We start from the raw sequence: 22,002 nt of genomic DNA, 5'->3' as shown, positions 1-22,002 counted from the left end.
GATTGTATACAAGGGTATATTTCAAAACGACAGGGATAGACAGTGATCCGTAAAAAAAACATGGCGTTCGGTCGTACGTCTGATCGGCCCATCTTCAACTAGGGTCATTTAGGGCTAAAATGCTATTATTTCATTTTATTTGAGTTTAAAATCGGATAAATATGTTCATTTTTAAAAGCATTCGTATTGTATATTTAGATCATTATCATATAAAGAGTAGGTTAATATAATAAAAGATATAACGAATAGATTATGAGAACTTTGAAATATATATATACAACGTCAAAGGGAGTAGGGTAAAAGGACACCAAAGTCTATAGAATAGATCGATGTCTTTAAACTAGCTAAACAGTGCTTTCGTATCCACGGAATTGACAAGAGTATTCATATCCATGATATCCGGATCTCGAAAGAAGTTTTCACGAATGTATTTGCATTCTATTAGAAAATGATCCACTTTGAATTGCGTGTCACATGCATGGCATATTGATGGATCTTGTCGTTTTGAAAGAAAAGAATGAGTAGGATATGTGTACCTGTAGACTGGCCACCAGACCCTAAGTTGTTTTGTTAAGAATTGCCAAGCAAAATTCTAATACTAGACTGTCTGCCCCTAGTTTGAAACTTAGGATCAGACATATCCTAGGGACCAAAATCATAAAGCTAAACTTTATTTATGATTTTAATATTCTAGAGACAGGGGACAGACTAGTGTACCTGGTACGAAGCCGAGAGAAGACAACTTCCTCTCTACGGTCTTTCAGATTGATATGGATGTTTTAAGTTTCGGTCGTACTTTAACCAGTTTGTTGTTTGTCTAGAGAGACCAGCGTTACTGTCATTTACGTTGAAAGGCAATACAAATGCCAGGTTTGAAATCTGTATAAGGTAGTTTGATATTTGTTTGTTGGATATTTTTAGCATTTTTTGCTTTCCGGTCAGCAAGTTCGTTGCCTTTAAAACCGACATGGCTCGAAATCTGAAGTAAAGTAAGTTTGCAATTTTTTAAGATATGAGATAGGTTTTGTATAGTGTATGGTAAAATCACCTACATGTATATCCGCTAATTATTCGCGCATATAAAATATTGCCCGGTTATTTATACAAGTCAAAAATGTTTATATTTACAGATTTGCCCCAAGGACAACTGCCTATACTGGAAGTTGACGGGCATACCCTTTGCCAAAGTATGACGATTGTACGCTATTTGGCCCGGGAGCACGGTAATAATTGTTTCCCCTGTTCTTGCTAGGTAAATAGACTACAGTCCCGAGATATATGTCTGTCTCAAACAAACAGTTACATCTAGCTTGAATTGCAGTCCAGACCAGATGATGTGGATGTAATGTGATACAAGCCGGCAAAGTATCTGGGTATTCAAGAGATCCGTGTTGGCAAGGTTTCTTGGTGCTCTGGGCCAACACTTAAGTGATGTCACCGTAAGTGATGTCACTGTCACCTCCATTAGGTGCTAGGTTCATATACCGCGACTGGAATGCGATTTTGTATTGTATGGTTTCCTCCATTAGGAGGTATTGCCCATTATCCAGTTAGATCCAAGTTTTATCTCCAGATTGCAGATATATTTAACCTAGCTCTAAGCGATTTCACAAATAAGAAATAGTATGTCGTCGTTAAATACGAAGACCATACTTCGGTCCTGTTTATTTATTCAACATCCAATAAAGCAGAAGCCTGCATTCAGCTTGATTTAGCATTTTGTCTACATTTTCTTGTTATTTCAATTTGTTAATGTTTAGCTATCATATTACATTTGTAATAACAAAAGTGCAAACAAACTTAAAATTGAAATCGAATATAAATTTTTGTTTTCCTTGTTGGCTAAAGGATTATCTGAGATCCGTTCCATCTTTTTAATAACAAATAAAAGGCTTGGGTTTATTCAAATTTCAAAATGTATAACTCTCTATTTTTATGGCGGTAATTGCCATTTTACCGAAAAGATTATTCTTTTCAGGCATTTCCGGTACATACTCTTTTATTATGTATTGCTACTCTATAACACAACACATTGGGGACTCTAAAGTTACCTTCGTTCGTGAATATTTTCAGGTTTATATGGCGATAACAATCTGGAGTCAGCTAAAGTGGATACAGTCCTTGATACCTATATCGATGTTCATGTCGCTATGGGTAAAGTGTTTTACGAAAAAAAAACAAGAAAAGTATACACCATTTGTAAATCGCATGTAATAACTGTTTATGTCAACATAACGCTCCTATACAATATACCACTTTATATCAATACCAACTTGGATCTAAATCATATTTCTATCCATGGAAATGTCTTCCAACTACTGAATCTGTAATGTCTTGAGTACACCTAGCATTGCTTCCAGAGTTTTTTGTTTTAGATTAAAACAATTGTCCTGAATATGACTTACATAATATACTTTCTTGCACTGGTTTAGCAGGGTGATTTATCTCCCGTGTGATGATATTTGTTAATGACACAATGTATTGTCGGTAATATTAAGTATCCCGGGAATAAAGAGAATGCTGTTGAAATGTCAAATCGGTAGTGAAATATGTGTATCCAAATCTTCTAGAAAAAACCCAGGTCGGTCAGTGTAGCGTTTTTTATTCGATCTGATTGTAATTAGAATAAATCCACTCATACAAAATTACTTGAATTTCCTCTAAAAATGTCCAAGTTTTAATTTCTGAAATGTTGACAAAAGCTTAACATGTTTTTGTGCATTGGAATGTTTTCATGAAATTGAATATATGCTTTTCTTTCCAAAAAGAACTAGCTAAAGAATTAAATGATATCGGTAGGCCACGATTCATCTCTCTTTTTGGGAGAATTCTGCGTGAAAATAATGATGGGAACGGCTGGATAGTGGGATCTAAGGTAAGAATCTATGATGGTTCGTCAGTTAACCTGTATTTGGCGAAATGGCGTCATTCATGCATGTGTTAGAGGAAGGTTGTGTAAAGAAAGCTAACGACAGATTGCACGTGAGATAATAGTGAAAAGCTATATGTTTGTGAAGTTGAGTGTTTCTTATGCAGGTAAAATAATATTCAAGAAAGATACATGATAATAACGTATTTTCTAAACACGTAGTTCAAATCTATTTGATCTAATTATTGTGTCTATATATTCGCAAAACGTATCTTGAACATCTATCTAAATTGACTTATTTATTGTATAAATATGTAATAGTCCATTCTCCTATGTAAATGATTTGTTTTATTGTAGACAACAGTGGCAGACCTTGCTCTGTGTACACTGTTTGGCGAGTTGGTATGTGGTATGTATGGTGCAGGTATTGCCGACAGTTTCCATGCGGACGATAAATTAAAATCTCATTTCGAAAGAGTTAATTCACAGAAGCAAATATCTGACTGGATTGAAAAACGTCCAAAAACGGATAGGTAATCACATTTTAGCTGCACGTGGAGTCAGCCAGGGGTTGACAGATGTACACCTACACAGGGACATTATACAATGTAAGTCCCTGGCCAACATGAATATCAATTATAAGCGGATTATAAACAATGTACTTTGACTGACGATTCAAGTTTTAGGATAACATTTAAGTTAAGTGTATATATTGTGTAATATTTGGTAATAGAGAATAAATAAATAAAAAAAACTGAAGATACTATGTTTGTTTTGATCCCTTTTTGACATGTATTGCATTCCAAAATGATAGGAGAAAAACAAAACAAACTATCTGCTTGCGTATATATTAACATTATTCTGTAACATAACGAGGCAAATCCATGCAATGCATACGTACATTTGTTTACATGCGAACACAAATATTCCAGAGGACGAGACACTTTTGTCTTACTATTTATTACATAAATATATATTTGCAAAACGCATATACGTGTTGGACAATTAACATTTTATATTAGATCAGATAATTATATGAATAACTACGAAAGGCATACTGGTCAGTATTGATATGTCAATAGCAGAAGGCCCAACTTCAAATGATATCTCTCTGTGATACTTTCTCCGAAACTAAAATACTGATTGAGGACGCTTTTCAATCCATTTTCAAATGGCAGGGACAGCACCAACTTTATCAATATGAGCCACTAGTTTCTCCTCATTGAGATAGATTTTAGCCGCACCCTCGCCAAACATACCCTTCAGCCCTCCAAGCATGCAAAATACTACTATATCGGCAACCGTCATCTGTTGGACAGCAGAATAATTTGTATTTGTTTTCTGTCAGTATGTATCATACCACATAGGCATAAAGTTTAATTATATTTGATATTTGTTAGGAATAGTATATCGTAATGCATTCATAGAACATTTATTACTGTTGCTGAAATAATTTAATTAGCAAATTAAGATTGAAACATCGCTTGCACATCAACATAAGAATGAAAGACCAACAATTTGAAATGAAAGAATCAAGATAAAAATACCTATAGATATAACTTGTTTATAAAACAGTTTCATCAATCATATCTACATGCTACAGTACACTGTTTAAAAATGAATATTATTTTGTATCAGTATTGGACTTTATCGATCTCTTACCGTGAACCCTACGAACCAACCGCTGTTCTCAAGGTTGTCGCATAGGATCTTATTGAAAATTTGCATAAACTTAGCAACCACTTCCTCCCCGAATTCCATCATAAGTTCCTGCTGTAATAAAACGACCAAACCATAATATGTGAATATCTTTTCAAAACAAGCGACAAGAGACCTTTCACTTTTCAAACATTCCAACAATAAAACTGATAACCAGTTAAAATCCCTTGCGTAAGATATAAACAAGAAAGTATTTACTATTTACAACAGTAGCTTACTTGCGAGAGAACAATAGTTTATCACAACAATAACTTCGTAACATACCAGACAACATTTACTAATCATAAAAAGACTTACGTAAGATAGCATAGAACAATTAACATAAATAACATACGAGACAAAATGATACCTGTCACGTAATAAATGCAATAAAACCAGTCACAAGAATGTAAAATAAACAATTTCACGATGTGTGGGACATATACAAGTCTTTATAAATCGGCCATCAACAGGCATCATAATCAATGGGAAAATCTAATAGAATAGCATTTCCTTCTGAGGAACTTTCCAAAACTATTATGGATAGCACAGTAGCACACTAATCCTATGTATGGTTGACAGGTTGTAATATGGATATCGGTCACGTGCAAAACATGGGTTCGGGAACATTCCATTTTCATCTTTTGCACGACACCTAGACTACTTACTGTTTTCTCGAGCTACATGTACTTGTTAACCTGATTTCAATTTCGCCCAATCCTCGCCTTTTATTCTTTTATCTTGTCTGTTCCTCCTGGGACGGTTCTACAACACTCTCTGATTCAGTGTGTCTCATTAAACTGGCCGTGCGAATTGGTATGTGTCAGTGTCGGGTGCGATAGAAATATGTATAGTTAATAGAGGACATTGTAAATATGCTATAATTGAATGTAATAACACTTAAAGGTCAGGTTCCACGGTTGGTCTCTAATTACATACTTCTGCATAAAACATCATTCCCTTAAATAAACGAAGGGACAATTCCTCTCAATTAAACTTGGATAGGTTAAAACCACTGGTTCAACCGGCGATGCTTACGGATAGTATATGATTCTTGGATGTTAAATTCCGCCTATACAGATAATTCCCTTAGGATAGTAAGCTCAGATCATTTATACATATCCTTTTCCCAAAATATATTTTGTTAAATTGTTTCTCAAATCATTACAAATTGCTTAGGTGACCACGGGGTTTGCTTCCTCAATCGGACATGGAAAGATATGGGACTACCGGTCAGACAACGTGGGTTTTCCTAGAAGAAACTGGTTTCCTCACACAGTTAGATATTTCTGTCAGTTCATATAACTAGGTAAATTGATTTAATATATTGAGTTTATTGGTATCAGATATGGTCGGGTTGTGTCGGACATATAAGCTTCTTCGTTGAATAATTTCCTTTGATGTAACGACTGTCAAAAGCGGATACCGATATTTTGAATCGATATAACTTTGTGAAACCCTGACTTCGCATGAGGTGTGAAAGGAGAAGTGGTGTCACTTGGTTTTCCTTCATTTGGCTTGGGGTTTGTGTTTCTCCGTGAATAAAGTGATTGCAACACCATATTATCTCCGATCCGAAGAAATTATCTCTCGTATGGTGTGATGCTATATCTGGTATTGTTTGTTACTCGATACTATTACCTATCTCTGGTATTGTTTGTTACTCGATACTATTACATATCTCTGGTATTGTTTGTTACTCGAAACTATTACATATCTCTGGTATTGTTTGTTACTCAATACTATTACATATCTCTGGTATTGTTTGTTACTCGAAACTATTACATATCTCTGGTATTGTTTGTTACTCGATACTATTACATATCTCTGGTATTGTTTGTTACTCGATACTATTATCTATGTCTGGTATTGTTTGATACTCGATACTGTTACATTTCTCTGGTATTGTTTGTTACTCAATACTATTACATATCTCTGGTATTGTTTGATACTCGATACTATTACATTTCTCTGGTATTGTTTGTTACTCGATACTATTACCTATCTCTGACATTGTTTGTTACTCGATACTATTATCTATGTCTGACATTGTTTGATACTCGATACTATTACATATCTCTGGCATTGTTTGTTACTCGATACTATTACATATCTCTGGTATTGTTTGATACTCGATACTATTACATATCTCTGGTATTGTTTGATACTCGATACTATTACATATCTCTGGTATTATTTGTTACTCGATACTATTACCCATCTCTGGTATTATTTGTTACCCGATACTATTACATATCTCTGGTATTGTTTGATACTCGATACTATTACATATCTCTGGCATTGTTTGTTACTCGATACTATTACATATCTCTGGTATTGTTTGATACTCGATACTATTATCTATGTCTGATATTGTTTGATACTCGATACTATTACATATCTCTGGTATTGTTTGATACTCGATACTATTACATATCTCTGGTATTGTTTGTTACTCGATACCATTACATATCTCTGGTATTGTTTGATACTCGATACTATTACATATCTCTGGTATTGTTTGATACTCGATACTATTACATATCTCTGGTATTGTTTGTTACTCGATACTATTATCTTTGTCTGATATTGTTTGATACTCGATACTATTACATATCTCTGGTATTGTTTGATACTCGATACTATTACATATCTCTGGTATTGTTTGTTACTCGATACTATTACATATCTCTGGTATTGTTTGTTACTCGATACTATTATATATCTCTGGTATTGTTTGATCCTCGATACTATTACATATCTCTGGTATTGTTTGTTACTCGATACTATTATCTATGTCTGATATTGTTTGATACTCGATACTATTACATATCTCTGGTATTGTTTGATACTCGATACTATTACATATCTCTGGTATTGTTTGTTACTCGATACTATTACATATCTCTGGTATTGTTTGTTACTCGATACTATTACATATCTCTGGTATTGTTTGTTACTCGATACTATTATCTATGTCTGATATTGTTTGATACTCGATACTATTACATATCTCTGGTATTGTTTGATACTCGATACTATTACATATCTCTGGTATTGTTTGTTACTCGATACTATTACATATCTCTGGTATTGTTTGTTACTCGATACTATTATCTATGTCTGATATTGTTTGATACTCGATACTATTACATATCTCTGGTATTGTTTGATACTAGATACTATTACATATCTCTGGTATTGTTTGTTACTCGATACTATTATCTATGTCTGATATTGTTTGATACTAGATACTATTACATATCTCTGGTATTGTTTGATACTAGATACTATTACATATCTCTGGCATTGTTTGTTACTCGATACTATTATCTATGTCTGATATTGTTTGATACTCGATACTATTACATATCTCTGGTATTGTTTGATACTAGATACTATTACATATCTCTGGTATTGTTTGATACTAGATACTATTACATATCTCTGGTATTGTTTGATACTAGATACTATTACATATCTCTGGTATTGTTTGATACTAGATACTATTACATATCTCTGGTATTGTTTGATACTCGATACTATTACATATCTCTGGTATTGTTTGTTACTCGATACTATTATCTATGTCTGGTATTGTTTGTTACTCGATACTATTATCTCTGTCTGGTATTGTTTGTTACTCGATACTATTATCTCTGTCTGGTATTGTTTGATACTCGATCCTCGATTTCGATAATATTACTTGTCTCTCGTTTCGTTTGATACTCAATACTTTGAACTATCTAAGGTATTTTTCGTCGTTGGAATCTTGATTGTCATTTTATCTTTATTATACAAGCACTTGTTCAATGGTCAATTGAAATCTACATTTTGTTGATATGCTGCTCTGGGTCTATCAATTTGGCGTTAGAATAACGGGTTTAGCTCCAGATCGTTATTCTTTTATAGTCTTCGAATACAGCCAAGGTCATATGATGATCGCTAAACATAATAATATGGCACCTCTGATATTGGTTTTAACCAAGGGTATCACAAACATAGTCTTTTGTACATTGGAATTTATTCTTAAAATGTCATCATTTAAATATTTTAGAATTTTTTTTCCATATTTATCCTGATTTGATTCTGATAAATACACAAACTTTAATATATATTGATTATATATTTTATTCTATTATTCATTCATCAATACACTTTTTCAGTCACTTGGTAAAGAAATAATATGTTTGAATGCATGATATATTTCTGAGAAAGAATAATTTTTGAAATGGAAGGAATGATTAAATCACTGCTGCGCTACACACGCTTTGAAAACTTCTACACTAAAATGGTGTCTTTGGTCGTTTCGCTAGCCATTCCTTTAGCGCTGGGAACGAAGCCACTTTCTCATTATGGGCCACCAGTTTGACATCCTCCAGAAAAGCCTTAGCTGTATCCTTACCAAGCATACCTTCCACATCTCCAAACATACAGAACACAACGATGTCGGCTACCGTCAACTGTAAGAGAGAGTCAATTATACAGAACACAACGATGTCGGCTACCGTCAACTGTAAGAGAGAGTCAATTATACAGAACACAACGATGTCGGCTACCGTTAACTGTAAGAGAGTTAGAGTCAATTATACAGAACACAACGATGTCGGCTACCGTCAACTGTAAGAGAGTTAGAGTCAAGTATACAGAACACAACGATGTCGGCTACCGTCAACTGTAAGAGAGTTAGAGTCAAGTATACAGAACACAACGATGTCGGCTACCGTCAACTGTAAGAGAGAGTCAATTATACAGAACACAACGATGTCGGCTACCGTTAACTGTAAGAGAGAGTCAATTATACAGAACACAACGATGTCGGCTACCGTCAACTGTAAGAGAGAGTCAATTATACAGAACACAACGATGTCGGCTACCGTTAACTGTAAGAGAGAGTCAATTATACAGAACACAACGATGTCGGCTACCGTCAACTGTAAGAGAGAGTCAATTATACAGAACACAACGATGTCGGCTACCGTTAACTGTAAGAGAGAGTCAATTATACAAAACACAACGATGTCGGCTACCGTCAACTGTAAGAGAGAGTCAATTATACAGAACACAACGATGTCGGCTACCGTCAACTGTAAGAGAGAGTCAATTATACAGAACACAACGATGTCGGCTACCGTTAACTGTAAGAGAGAGTCAATTATACAGAACACAACGATGTCGGCTACCGTCAACTGTAAGAGAGAGTCAATTATACAGAACACAACGATGTCGGCTACCGTCAACTGTAAGAGAGTTAGAGTCAATTATACAGAACACAACGATGTCGGCTACCGTCAACTGTAAGAGAGAGTCAATTAATCTGGTGATATAACCATAACGACATCATTCATTTATCACAATATGGTATTATTTAACAGGTATCTTGTGACGTCATCACGACATCATTTATTTACCACAATATGATATTTTTTACCAGGTATCTTGTGACGTCATCACGACATCATTCATTTATCACAATATGGTATTATTTAACATATATCTTGTGACGTAATCACAACATCATTTATTTATCACAATATGATATTTTTTACCAGGTATCTTGTGACGTCATCACGACATCATTTATTTAACACAATATGGTATCAGTTCACATTATCCTGTTGATATGCCCAGTGTTCCGTTTTTACCACATAACTCACATTTGAAAATTTGCCTTGAATCGGATTTGACCTACTAGTTGTGTATGGCTAATGCCATTGATGAAGCAGAAGACGGTTACTCTACCGGAACACATGGTCTAATTTTATAGTGTACCTTCGTATTAAGCATTTTAATTATGGTTTTGTTATTACGTTAACATTCTTTGTTGTTTTTATTATTAGTATTGTATACATATACGTAGTTCTCACCTTTGATCCGACTAGCCATCCGCTTTTCTCTGGGTTATCGCTCAATATTTTTCCGATAAAAGAAACATATTTAGGAACCGCTTTCTCACCAAATGTTTTTATCATTTCCTTCTGTTATCAAATAAAAAAAAATTGTTAACCCAAACATTTACAGCAGAATATAATGCACAAATAAATTCAAATAAACACACTATATTAAAGAAAGTGGGGCGCATTGCAAATATTACCGGTAAAGAATGACAACACTAGTTTTAATAGATAACATTATAGTTTACTAACAAAGATAACATTATTACTTCTGTTATTTTCGACAAATAAGTATAGAAGACATGAACACGTACTCTCTTATCTTAGAAGACATGAACACCTACCCTCTTATCTTTGACGACATGAACACCTACCTTATTTTCTCCATCTTTCTCCATAAACGGCTTTATCATTTCGGTGAAAAAGTCTTCGTAGGTTGATATGATTGTATCCACCTTTGTCATGCTCTTGTTGCCATCACCATACAGGCCTACATAAAGAAATATACATGATATACTCAGTATCTCGTGCACGCCATACGTGTGTTTTGATCATATTTAGATAGGCTTATGCGAGTCTTTGTGATTCGGTTAACGTTATTAATTATATATATCAATTGTCTGTACTGGGAATATCTTAGCTAAGGAGAAACAATTGCTTGCAAATAATCATTTTATTTTATGAGGCATTGGTTTCACATTTAGAAATTTTAACAACAAATTGGAAAAAAGACTGCTGTATTCAAACGCAGGCCTGACGTTCGATCATATTGCTCGGAAGATATATCCAATAAACACTCAATGAAATTGTCTACCTTTCAAGTTAAGTGTGTCTTTCGTTCCAACAACTGATGTTCGATTGCATGATTTATTTTTGTTGACGTTATTTTTAGATATCTTTTACAAAACTTTTAGTTTACAGTTCATGTATATATATAGCTCGAGGCACGCATTGACTGTTTATATATAACACTTACCGTATTCTCTAGCTACATATCGTAATATCGCAGAGCTTTGAGATATCACATCACCATCTACTGAGAATACAGGCAGTGCTTCCTGGGGCATATCTGGAAAACAAGAAAGGAAAGAACTTGTTGTCTTTGGGTGACCTTTTTGTAAAACAGATCTCGAATTTCAATGAAATGGGTAGCCGTTTCTCATATAAATTTCGAAGAAGGATATGAGAAATCTGAACCTGTGAGCTATTTGGCTTTTTCACGAGGAGGCCATGGAAAGACTGACCAGATTAGTTCTCACCATACAACTAAATAAAGATTAATATCTACCATATCCGACCGGTGGTTCTAAAACCGCATTCACTTCCTCCATTATCATAAATATGAACAAATCTCTTCGTGGCATGCATTCATAAAATAATAATCATTTTCCATTGTTTGTACGCAGAATGCGGCTTTCTGATTGGTTGAGATTTTTTTTCATACCACTATGAAAAAAAATCCGTAAATGGCGCGAAAAATGTGACGTCACAACATGACAATTGACGTTGCGTATTGATTTGAGAAAAATAATCCCATATAAACCAGCAAAATTGTACATAAAACATGTTAAATCAGAAAAGTATTTTCAAAAATGAATTATAAGCGTTGATGTCAATTATTTTTAGTTTTATAGGGGTATGAACAAAAAATTTGTTTGCAAACTTCTGTAAGAATCCGCTACGCAGATTAATACAGTTTGCAAACAATTTTTTGTTCATACCCCGATGAAACTAAAAAAAAAATGACATCAATGCTGAAGTAAACAAATCACGAAATGTGTATATTTATTAATTCAGTAGTTCGTTTAATTGACTCAAACATGGTCCCTTCATTACAAAACTATTAAAGAAAGGAAATCAAACGAGGGAGTTATCGTTATTAATATCGGTACACATTATCAATAACGTTTTGCAAATATGTCATAAGACTTCTATACACCACAAGTAATTTTGCTAGTCATTATTTAGTGGGAAAACTCGTCAATTTCCAATGGCCATTGTTTCCCTTAGTCTGATAACTTATATTGTAATACATGCGTGTCGTTCCTATGTTTTGTTAAATACAAACATGTTTGTTATTTATAACTTATTGCAAAGAGGTTTGTTTTCAGTTAATAGTGTGAAATCAATATATCTACAATGAAAAATGTATTATATATTGATTTCACACTATTAACTGAAAAAAAGTGTATTTGCAAAAAGTAATTTATATATAATATTTGCAAATATCTAGATATACAAATGATATTTGTATGTTTGGTATACCAAAGTACAAGATGTATCTATCATATTTTGAGTTCTAAGCTGAAAAGTGTTTATTTTGTCGACTGATTGTTATAAGTGAAGGACCGAGATGTATTAAGTGGTTTCCAATGACCTACATTCAGCAGTGATAGCCTACAGTATTCATATTACTGGGTACAGACTTTCCTACATACATTAATGTGTTTGAAATATTCTTACGATGTATCACTTTATAAAATCGAGATGACTATATACGTACAGCAGCTACAAGAATTTTATTTCTATATTGCTTACAACCAAACAACACCAAAAACAGTAATAAATCATCAAGAATCCATGCTAACTATAATGCCATTTACATTGTAAAAATGGAATATGTTCGTTGGTATCGAGGTATCCGGTAACAAGGTATCCGGTAACGAGGTATCCAGTAACAAGGTATCCGGTAACAAGGTATCCGGTAACAAGGTATCCAGTAACAAGGTATCCAGTAACAAGGTATCCGGTAACAAGGTATCCGGTAACAAGGTATCCAGTAACGAGGTATCCGGTAACAAGGTATCTGGTAACGAGGTATCCGGTAACAAGGTATCCGGTAACGAGGTGTCCGGTAACAAGGTATCTGGTAACGAGGTATCCGGTAACAAGGTATCCGGTAACAAGGTATCCGGTAACAAGGTATCCAGTAACGAGGTATCCGGTAACAAGGTATCCAGTAACAAGGTATCCGGTAACGAGGTATCCGGTAACAAGGTATCCAGTAACAAGGTATCCGGTAACGAGGTGTCCGGTAACAAGGTATCCGGTAACAAGGTATCCGGTAACAAGGTATCCGGTAACAAGGTATCCAGTAACAAGGTATCCAGTAACGAGGTATCCGGTAACGAGGTATCCGGTAACAAGGTATCCGGTAACGAGGTATCCAGTAACAAGGTATCCGGTAACGAGGTATCCGGTAACGAGGTATCCAGTAACAAGGTATCCGGTAACGAGGTATCCGGTATCGAGGTATCCGGTAACAAGGTATCCAGTAACAAGGTATCCAGTAACAAGGTATCCGGTAACGAGGTATCCGGTAACAAGGTATCCGGTAACGAGGTATCCAGTAACAAGGTATCCGGTAACGAGATCTGGTTTGAGATTGAATTATGAATGGTTTCACATTACACAGCCATAAAAACCTATGGTAAGCGTCAGTATTGCAAATTTCCTTATTTCGAAATATCTCTAAGCTGCAAGCGTCCCATCCTGTTAACGATTTCTGTGGAAATGTCTCCGTTCGGAATGTTATCCCGACATTTCCTACCATCAAATCTATATCCAAATCATTAATGCTATACAATCAAATAGGAATAAACAATATATGTTGATAGTGAGAAACTCGTTGAACACTGAATAAGACTTGTTTACCTGACTTGACTTTTTCCCATTCCTCGTTGTCTTTTATTCTTTTATCCTCATATGCCTGGCCTGCAACAGCTAGTGCCAGCCGTATGGGTTCCGCCCTCCCTCGGCCATCAAAGTAAATCATACGATATTCCGGCATTTTACTACAGGGGACAGATCTTCAACTGTTTCCTATTCAAAGTGTGTCACTGAAGTGACCGTTCGGTAGTATGTGTGGCAGAGCCAGGCAGAGTAATTAGAAATGTTGTTAGCAGAGGGAAAGTATGTCAATATATATTAATCTTGTAAATAAACACTTGAAGGGTTCACGGGACACTGACCATTTGTGTTCATTTGAAAAGCTTTCTCCTCATAGTTCATGTTACGATGGAGTTCACACATGATATTTGATTTTCAGAACCTTTATACCTTTATGTGTACATTGTACATTGTTCATGATTTTGTTTACGTTATATAGCTTTACTGTCATTGATTATATATATATATCGAAGTACGTCTATACCTCAAGCTTAGATAGCACTGACCATGCTTAGGTCTAAAACGCTACCCGTCTATACATGTACCGTTGTACGTATATAATGTCAAGCTTAAGTAACACTGACTGCTTAGGTTCAAACCTTACCCATCAGTATATGCATATACTGAATAAAACAACCCGCTTAATTATCCCTGTCCCTACATCCTCCGATATGTCCTATGACCTGTATGTCACGTTCTGATTCACATACAACATGTAATAAATGTTTCTTTGAAATCTAATTATACAAATGGATTGCAGCATGAGACTACTTGACCTTCCAATCTAGATTTGGACATTTCTTTCGACCTTTCTCAGACGCCTCCTTGGCGTCGACACATTAGGCCCTTATATTCACTGACAGGTCCTAGCCCGGATGAGAAAAGTATATGGCGGTGCCGTTTAAATTATTTATGGTTGTTTTAAAGGTGCTTATATATTTTTGTACAATCCTGCTTAGGTTGGAAAGTTTAGAGGTACGCCACTGACAAGATGGTCTTAATTTTTTTTCGGTGGTTAACAATTAGTTTAAAATGTACGGATTCTATTTCATCATTACATACCAATATTATCACATATGATTCAGTTTTAACGACAATTTCAATCATAACTAATCTATATTCTCAATTACACTTTAACACATTACAGTCGAAATGACAAGAATGTATGGTATCATAGTTCAGGAATATTTCATGGAAGCACATTTATATCATCAAATAATCCTTCGTGTTAGCGAGTGACATTTTGAATATCAGATATCTATCTATCACCAGGGAGTATTGTCTTTATAGTTGTCCAACATAAAAGAGGAAATACCCTAGGCCTCCAGTAGATATTCTTATTGTTGTCCCTGCGGCAGATGTTATTGAACATCGACGTCAGGTAGTTCCAGAGTACATACTGACTCAATTCTTTATTAATCTTGAGAATTACATCTCATCGACATAATACAATTACAAGAATACAAAAATAAAACAAGTCAGCTCGGGTAGAGCAATGCACATATGACATTATAGCATGCACATATTTGTATATATATATGTGTGTATGTGTGTGTGTGTGTGTGTGACTCAATAAGGAAATGAATAGTATGGATCAAGCTGCTAGTTACTAGAAGCCAACAGAGTAGAACGTAGTAAAGGTGCTTGGTATAAAAACTTGCCCAGATTACTTAATTCTTTAACATTACCCGTTGATAGTAAATTCATTAACTTATAGACGGAGGGATTAACCCGATAATGAGGCTTTATATATTTTATTCTGAGACCGTTACATAACGTTTACAGAAATGTTCTCTGTACTTCTGTGACGTCACACTGTAATAGCTAGTATTTCAACTTGAACGTAACATTGCGTCTCACCGATGGTTTATTTCGTCGTCCTACTGTATCAGGTTCACTACAGGAAAATCAAATCGACCCTATGAACCTTAATTATGAATACAGGTAACGATCGTTTCCATATGTGTCGCTTTTACCTGTGTACACATGTGTATTTATTTATTCACTACCGACAGTGGAAAATCCCCACGGTGTAAAAGGTGAAAAACAGTAACGATAGGACAGAAATTCAATACTTGTCCTAGTTCTTTTGAAACTGTTTTGTGCAATGTAATGGTGTCTGCTCTTCATAGATACCTGATTTATCAGTACAGAAGACTCGATATAAAACGATGAGCTTGTAATACTGAGAGCCAACATATACGTATACAACATTGATAACACATACCATACATATTTAGATCAGTTCTGCCTGGTTGATGTTCGGTTCTTCAGTACACATGTGCCAAGACAGATTTGAGAAATGAACCCCTACATAAATGTACGCTTGTTTTTTTGTTTTTTGTTTCTTTTCCCCAAATGTTCAAAATAGCATTGTATTAATAATTTTTATAATAAAAAACTGTTATTTATATGATGTAAAACCATATAAACTATCTAATTTGAGTTCTTACACATGGTCTTAGTAAAAACAAAAGCAAAAAAGCCTGGCACGTCATAGATAAACATTAATACAATAATATTATTGAAACTGTTTAAAAAAAAAATAGATACGCGATCTGAATTCTTCAGTTTTTTCCTTTCACACCCAGAAGACGTGTAAGTTAACCATACATTTGTACGAGTGTGACTAACCGGGTTACCTGTGCACGAGAGTTGCAATTCAGACCAAACATTCATCGGCTAGTCAACTTTGCGAATTACTGGTAGAAATATTTATTGACATCAGCTTATTAATATAAAAAGATGATAATTATATTTTTTTAGCATTCTATGCGAGTATAAACACACAGAAACAGCATATTGTACAGCATCAACCACATGCAAATAACATGTACTTCGGTAGCAACAAGCAAACAACAAATTCTACAGCAACAATAACATACAAATAACATATACTACAGTACTAATACACAAACAACAGATACTACAGTACCAACACACAAACAACAGATACTACAGTACCAACACACAAACAAGATATACTACAGTACCAACACATACACAACATTACTACAGTACCAACACACGAACAACAGATACTACAGTACCAATACACAAACAACAGATACTACAGTACCAACACACAAACAACATATACTACAGTACCAATACACAAACAACATATACTACAGTACCAACACACAAACAACATTACTACAGTACCAACACACAAACAACATATACTACAGTACCAACACACAAACAACATTACTACAGTACCAACACACAAACAACATATACTACGATACTAACACACAAACAACATTACTACAGTACCAACACACAAACAACATATACTACAGTACCAACACACAAACAACATTACTACAGTACCAACACACAAACAACATATACTACAGTACCAACACACAAACAACATTACTACAGTACCGACACACAAACAACATTACTACAGTACCAACACACAAACAACATATACTACAGTACCAACACACAAACAACATTACTACAGTACCAACACACAAACAACATATACTACAGTACCAACACACAAACAACATTACTACAGTACCAACACACAAACAACAGATACTACAGTACCAACACACAAACAACATTACTACAGTACCAACACACAAACAACATTACTACAGTATCAACACACAAACAACATATACTACAGTACCGACACACAAACAACAGATACTACAGTACCAACACACAAACAACAGATACTACAGTACCAACACACAAACAACATTACTACAGTACTGACAAACATCTTTACTGCAGTGCCAACACACGAACAACACCAACACATAAACATCAAATACAACAGTACCAGAATACAACATTACTACAGTACCAACACACAAACAACAGATACTACAGTACCAACACATAAACAACATATACTACAGTACTCACACACAAACAACAGATACTACAGTACCAACACACAAACAACATATACTACAGTACCAATACGCAAACAACATTACTACAGTACCAACACACAAACAACAGATACTACAGTACCAACACACAAACAACATATACTACAGTACCAACAAACAAACAACATTACTACAGTACCAACACACAAACAACATATACTACAGTACCAACACACAAACAACATTACTACAGTACCAACACACAAACAACATATTACTACAGTACCAACACACAAAAACAAATTACTACAGTACCAACACACAAACAACATATACTACAGTACCAACACCACAAACAACAATTACTACAGTACCAACACACAAACAACATATACTACAGTACCAACACACAAACAACATTACTACAGTACCAACACACAAACAACAGATACTACAGTACCAACACACAAACAACATTACTACAGTACCAACACACAAACAACATTACTACAGTACCAACACACAAACAACATTACTACAGTACCCACACACAAACAACATTACTACAGTACCAACACACAAACAACATTACTACAGTACCAACACACAAACAACATTACTACAGTACCAACACACAAACACGATATACTACAGTACCAACACACAAACAACATTACTACAGTACCAACACACAAACAACAGATACTACAGTACCAACACACAAACAACATTACTACAGTACCAACACACAAACAACAGATACTACAGTACCAACACACAAACAACAGATACTACAGTACCAACACACAAACAACATTACTACAGTACCAACACACAAACAACAGATACTACAGTACCAACACACAAACAACAGATACTACAGTACCAACACACAAACAACAGATACTACAGTACCAACACACAAACAACATTACTACAGTACCAACACACAAACAAGATATACTACAGTACCAACACACAAACAACAGATACTACAGTACCAACACACAAACAACATATACTACAGTACCAACACACAAACAACATTACTACAGTACCAACACACAAACAACATATACTACAGTACCAACACACAAACAACAGATACTACAGTACCAACACACAACCATACTACAGTAACAAACTTCTACCAACACAAACAACATTACTACAGTACCAACACACAAACAACAGATACTACAGTACCAACACACAAACAACACTACTACAGTACCAACACACAAACAAACTATACTACAGTACCAACACACAACAACAGATACTACAGTACCAACACACAAACAACATTACTACAGTACCAACACACAAACAACATATACTACAGTACCAACCACAAACAACAGTACTACTAGTACCAACACACAAACAACATATACTACAGTACCAACACACAAACATATTACTACAGTACCAACACACAAACAACATATACTACAGTACCAACACACAAACAACAGATACTACAGTACCAACACACAAACAACATTACTACAGTACCAACACACAAACAACATATACTACAGTACCAACACACAAACAACATTACTACAGTACCAACACACAAACAACATATACTACAGTACCAACACACAAACAAAATATTACTACAGTACCAACACACAAACAACAGATACTACAGTACACCAAACACATTATACGTACAGACCAAAACATATCATACCAAACACAACAATACTACAGTACCACACAACAACACAACACATACCAACACAAACATACTACAGTACCAACACAAAACAAGATATACTACCAAGTACCAACACACAAAACAACAGATACTACAGTACCAAACACAACAACAACAAACAGTACCACAACACACAAACAAAGATACTACAGTACCAACACACAAACACAAAAAACATACTACAGTACCAACACACAAACAACATATACTACAGTACCAACACACAAACAACATTACTACAGTACCAAACACACAAACAACAGATACTACAGTACCAACACACAAACAACATTACTACAGTACTGACAAACACGTTTACTGCAGTACCAATACATAAACAACAGATACTACAGTACCAACACACAAACAACAGATACTACAGTACCAACACACAAACAACAGATACTACAGTACCAACACACAAACAACAGATACTACAGTACCAACACACAAACAACAGATACTACAGTACCAACACACAAACAACAGATACTACAGTACCAACACACAAACAATATATACTACAGTACCAACACACAAACAACAGATACTACGATACCAACACACAAACAACAGATACTACAGTACCAACACACAAACAACAGATACTACAGTACCAACACACAAACAACAGATACTACAGTACCAACACACAAACAACATTACTACAGTACCAACACACAAACAACAGATACTACAGTACCAACACACAAACAACAGATACTACAGTACCAACACACAAACAACAGATACTACAGTACCAACACACAAACAACATATACTACAGTACCAACACACAAACAACAGATACTACAGTACCAACACACAAACAACAGATACTACAGTACCAACACACAAACAACAGATACTACGATACCAACACACAAACAAAATATTACTACAGTACCAAACACGTTACAGACAACACACAAACAACAGATACTACAGTACCAACACACAAACAACAGATACTACAGTACCAACACACAAACACCATATACTACAGTACCAACACACAAACAAGATATACTACCGTACCAACACACAACAACAATACTACAGTACAACACACAAACACATACTACAGAACTACAAACAACATACTACATACCAACACAAAACAATACTACAGTACCAAACACACAAAACAACATACTACAGTAACCAAACACAAAACAATACTACAGTACCAACACACAAAACAGTACTACAGTACCACACACAAACAACAGATACTACAGTACCAACACACAACACATACTACAGTACCACACAAAAAAGATATACCAGTACACACAACAACATTACTACAGTACCAACACACACAAAAATACTACAGTACCAACCACAAACAATTACACGTACAACACAAACAAACTAGTACACACAAACACCAACAACACACAAACAACAATACTAACACAGATACCAACACACAAACAACAGATACTACAGTACCAAACACACAAACAACATATACTACAGTACCAACACACAAACAACAATACTACGTCCACACACAAAACACAAAAACACAACAACACAAACAACATATACTACAGTACCAACACACAAACAACATTACTACAGTACCAACACACAAACAACAGATACTACGATACCAACACACAAACAACATATACTACAGTACCAACACACAAACAACATATACTACAGTACCAACACACACAAAAAAATATACTACAGTACCAAACACACAAAAACATACAGACAAACAAACACAGTACACAACCACAACAAACAACATACACAGTACTAAACACAAACAACATACTACAGTACCAAACAACACAAACAACAGATACAATACAGTAACACAACAACACAAACAACAATACTACAGTACCAACACACAAACAACAATACTACAGTACCAAACACACAAAACAACTATACTACAGTAACCAACAACACAAAACAACAATACTACAGTACAACCACACACATACTAGTACCAACACAACAAACAGTACACAGCAACCAACACACAAACACAACATATACTACAGTACCAACACACAAACAACATATACTACAGTACCAAACACACCAAACAACAATATACTACAGTACCAACACACAAACAAGATATACTACAGTACCAACACACAACAACATACTATACAGTCACACAAACAACATATACACAACAATACACACAAACAAAATATTACTACAGTACCAACACACAAACAACAGATACTACAGTACCAACACACAAACAACAGATACTACGATACCAACACACAAACAACATTACTA

At 34.9% G+C, this 22,002-nt stretch overlaps 1 protein-coding gene and 1 long non-coding RNA gene across 4 annotated transcripts; one reads left to right on the top strand and one right to left on the bottom strand.

Moving 5' to 3' along the window:
- The first annotated feature begins 1,123 nt into the window (after positions 1–1,123).
- LOC117331633 lies at positions 1,124–3,598 on the top strand. Its single transcript, XR_004533616.1, has 3 exons — positions 1,124–1,223; positions 2,074–2,875; positions 3,227–3,598. It is a non-coding gene; the product is annotated as an uncharacterized LOC117331633 (long non-coding RNA).
- A 5,082-nt stretch (positions 3,599–8,680) lies between these two features.
- LOC117331627 (S-crystallin SL11-like) lies at positions 8,681–14,346 on the bottom strand. 3 transcript variants are annotated; one of them, XM_033890457.1, is made up of 5 exons: positions 14,116–14,340; positions 11,438–11,530; positions 10,836–10,951; positions 10,435–10,545; positions 8,681–9,030 (listed from the first exon to the last, which is right to left on the bottom strand). In XM_033890457.1, exons 1-5 carry the CDS (start codon positions 14,249–14,251, stop codon positions 8,854–8,856), a joined length of 633 nt encoding a protein of 210 aa, XP_033746348.1. In that variant the 5' UTR covers positions 14,252–14,340; the 3' UTR covers positions 8,681–8,853. The 3 variants fall into 3 exon arrangements, with proteins under 3 accessions (XP_033746348.1, XP_033746347.1, XP_033746349.1); XM_033890456.1 differs by lacking the exon at positions 8,681–9,030 and adding an exon at positions 9,046–9,705 and having other exon boundaries at positions 14,116–14,346; XM_033890458.1 differs by lacking the exon at positions 8,681–9,030 and adding an exon at positions 9,723–9,862.
- Positions 14,347–22,002: the final 7,656 nt, after the last annotated feature.

This window comes from Pecten maximus, chromosome 7 (genome assembly GCF_902652985.1).
Source record: "Pecten maximus chromosome 7, xPecMax1.1, whole genome shotgun sequence".
Lineage (NCBI taxonomy): Eukaryota > Metazoa > Mollusca > Bivalvia > Pectinida > Pectinidae > Pecten > Pecten maximus.
The sequence above is the reverse complement of the archived record's forward strand: the minus strand, read 5'-3'. Positions and strand labels throughout refer to the sequence as shown.

What these genes read in the sequence shown, in the direction of transcription:
- LOC117331627 (XM_033890456.1), bottom strand. Translation starts at nt 14,251, where the DNA reads ATGCCGGAATATCGTATGATTTACTTTGATGGCCGAGGGAGGGCGGAA. An exon ending in ATGGGAAAAAGTCAAGTCAG is followed by an intron (nt 11,531 to 14,115) that starts GTAAACAAGTCT and finishes CTTGTTTTCCAG; the next exon opens with ATATGCCCCAGGAAGCACTG. An exon ending in AGAAAGATGGAGAAAATAAG is followed by an intron (nt 10,546 to 10,835) that starts GTAGGTGTTCAT and finishes ATTTGATAACAG; the next exon opens with AAGGAAATGATAAAAACATT.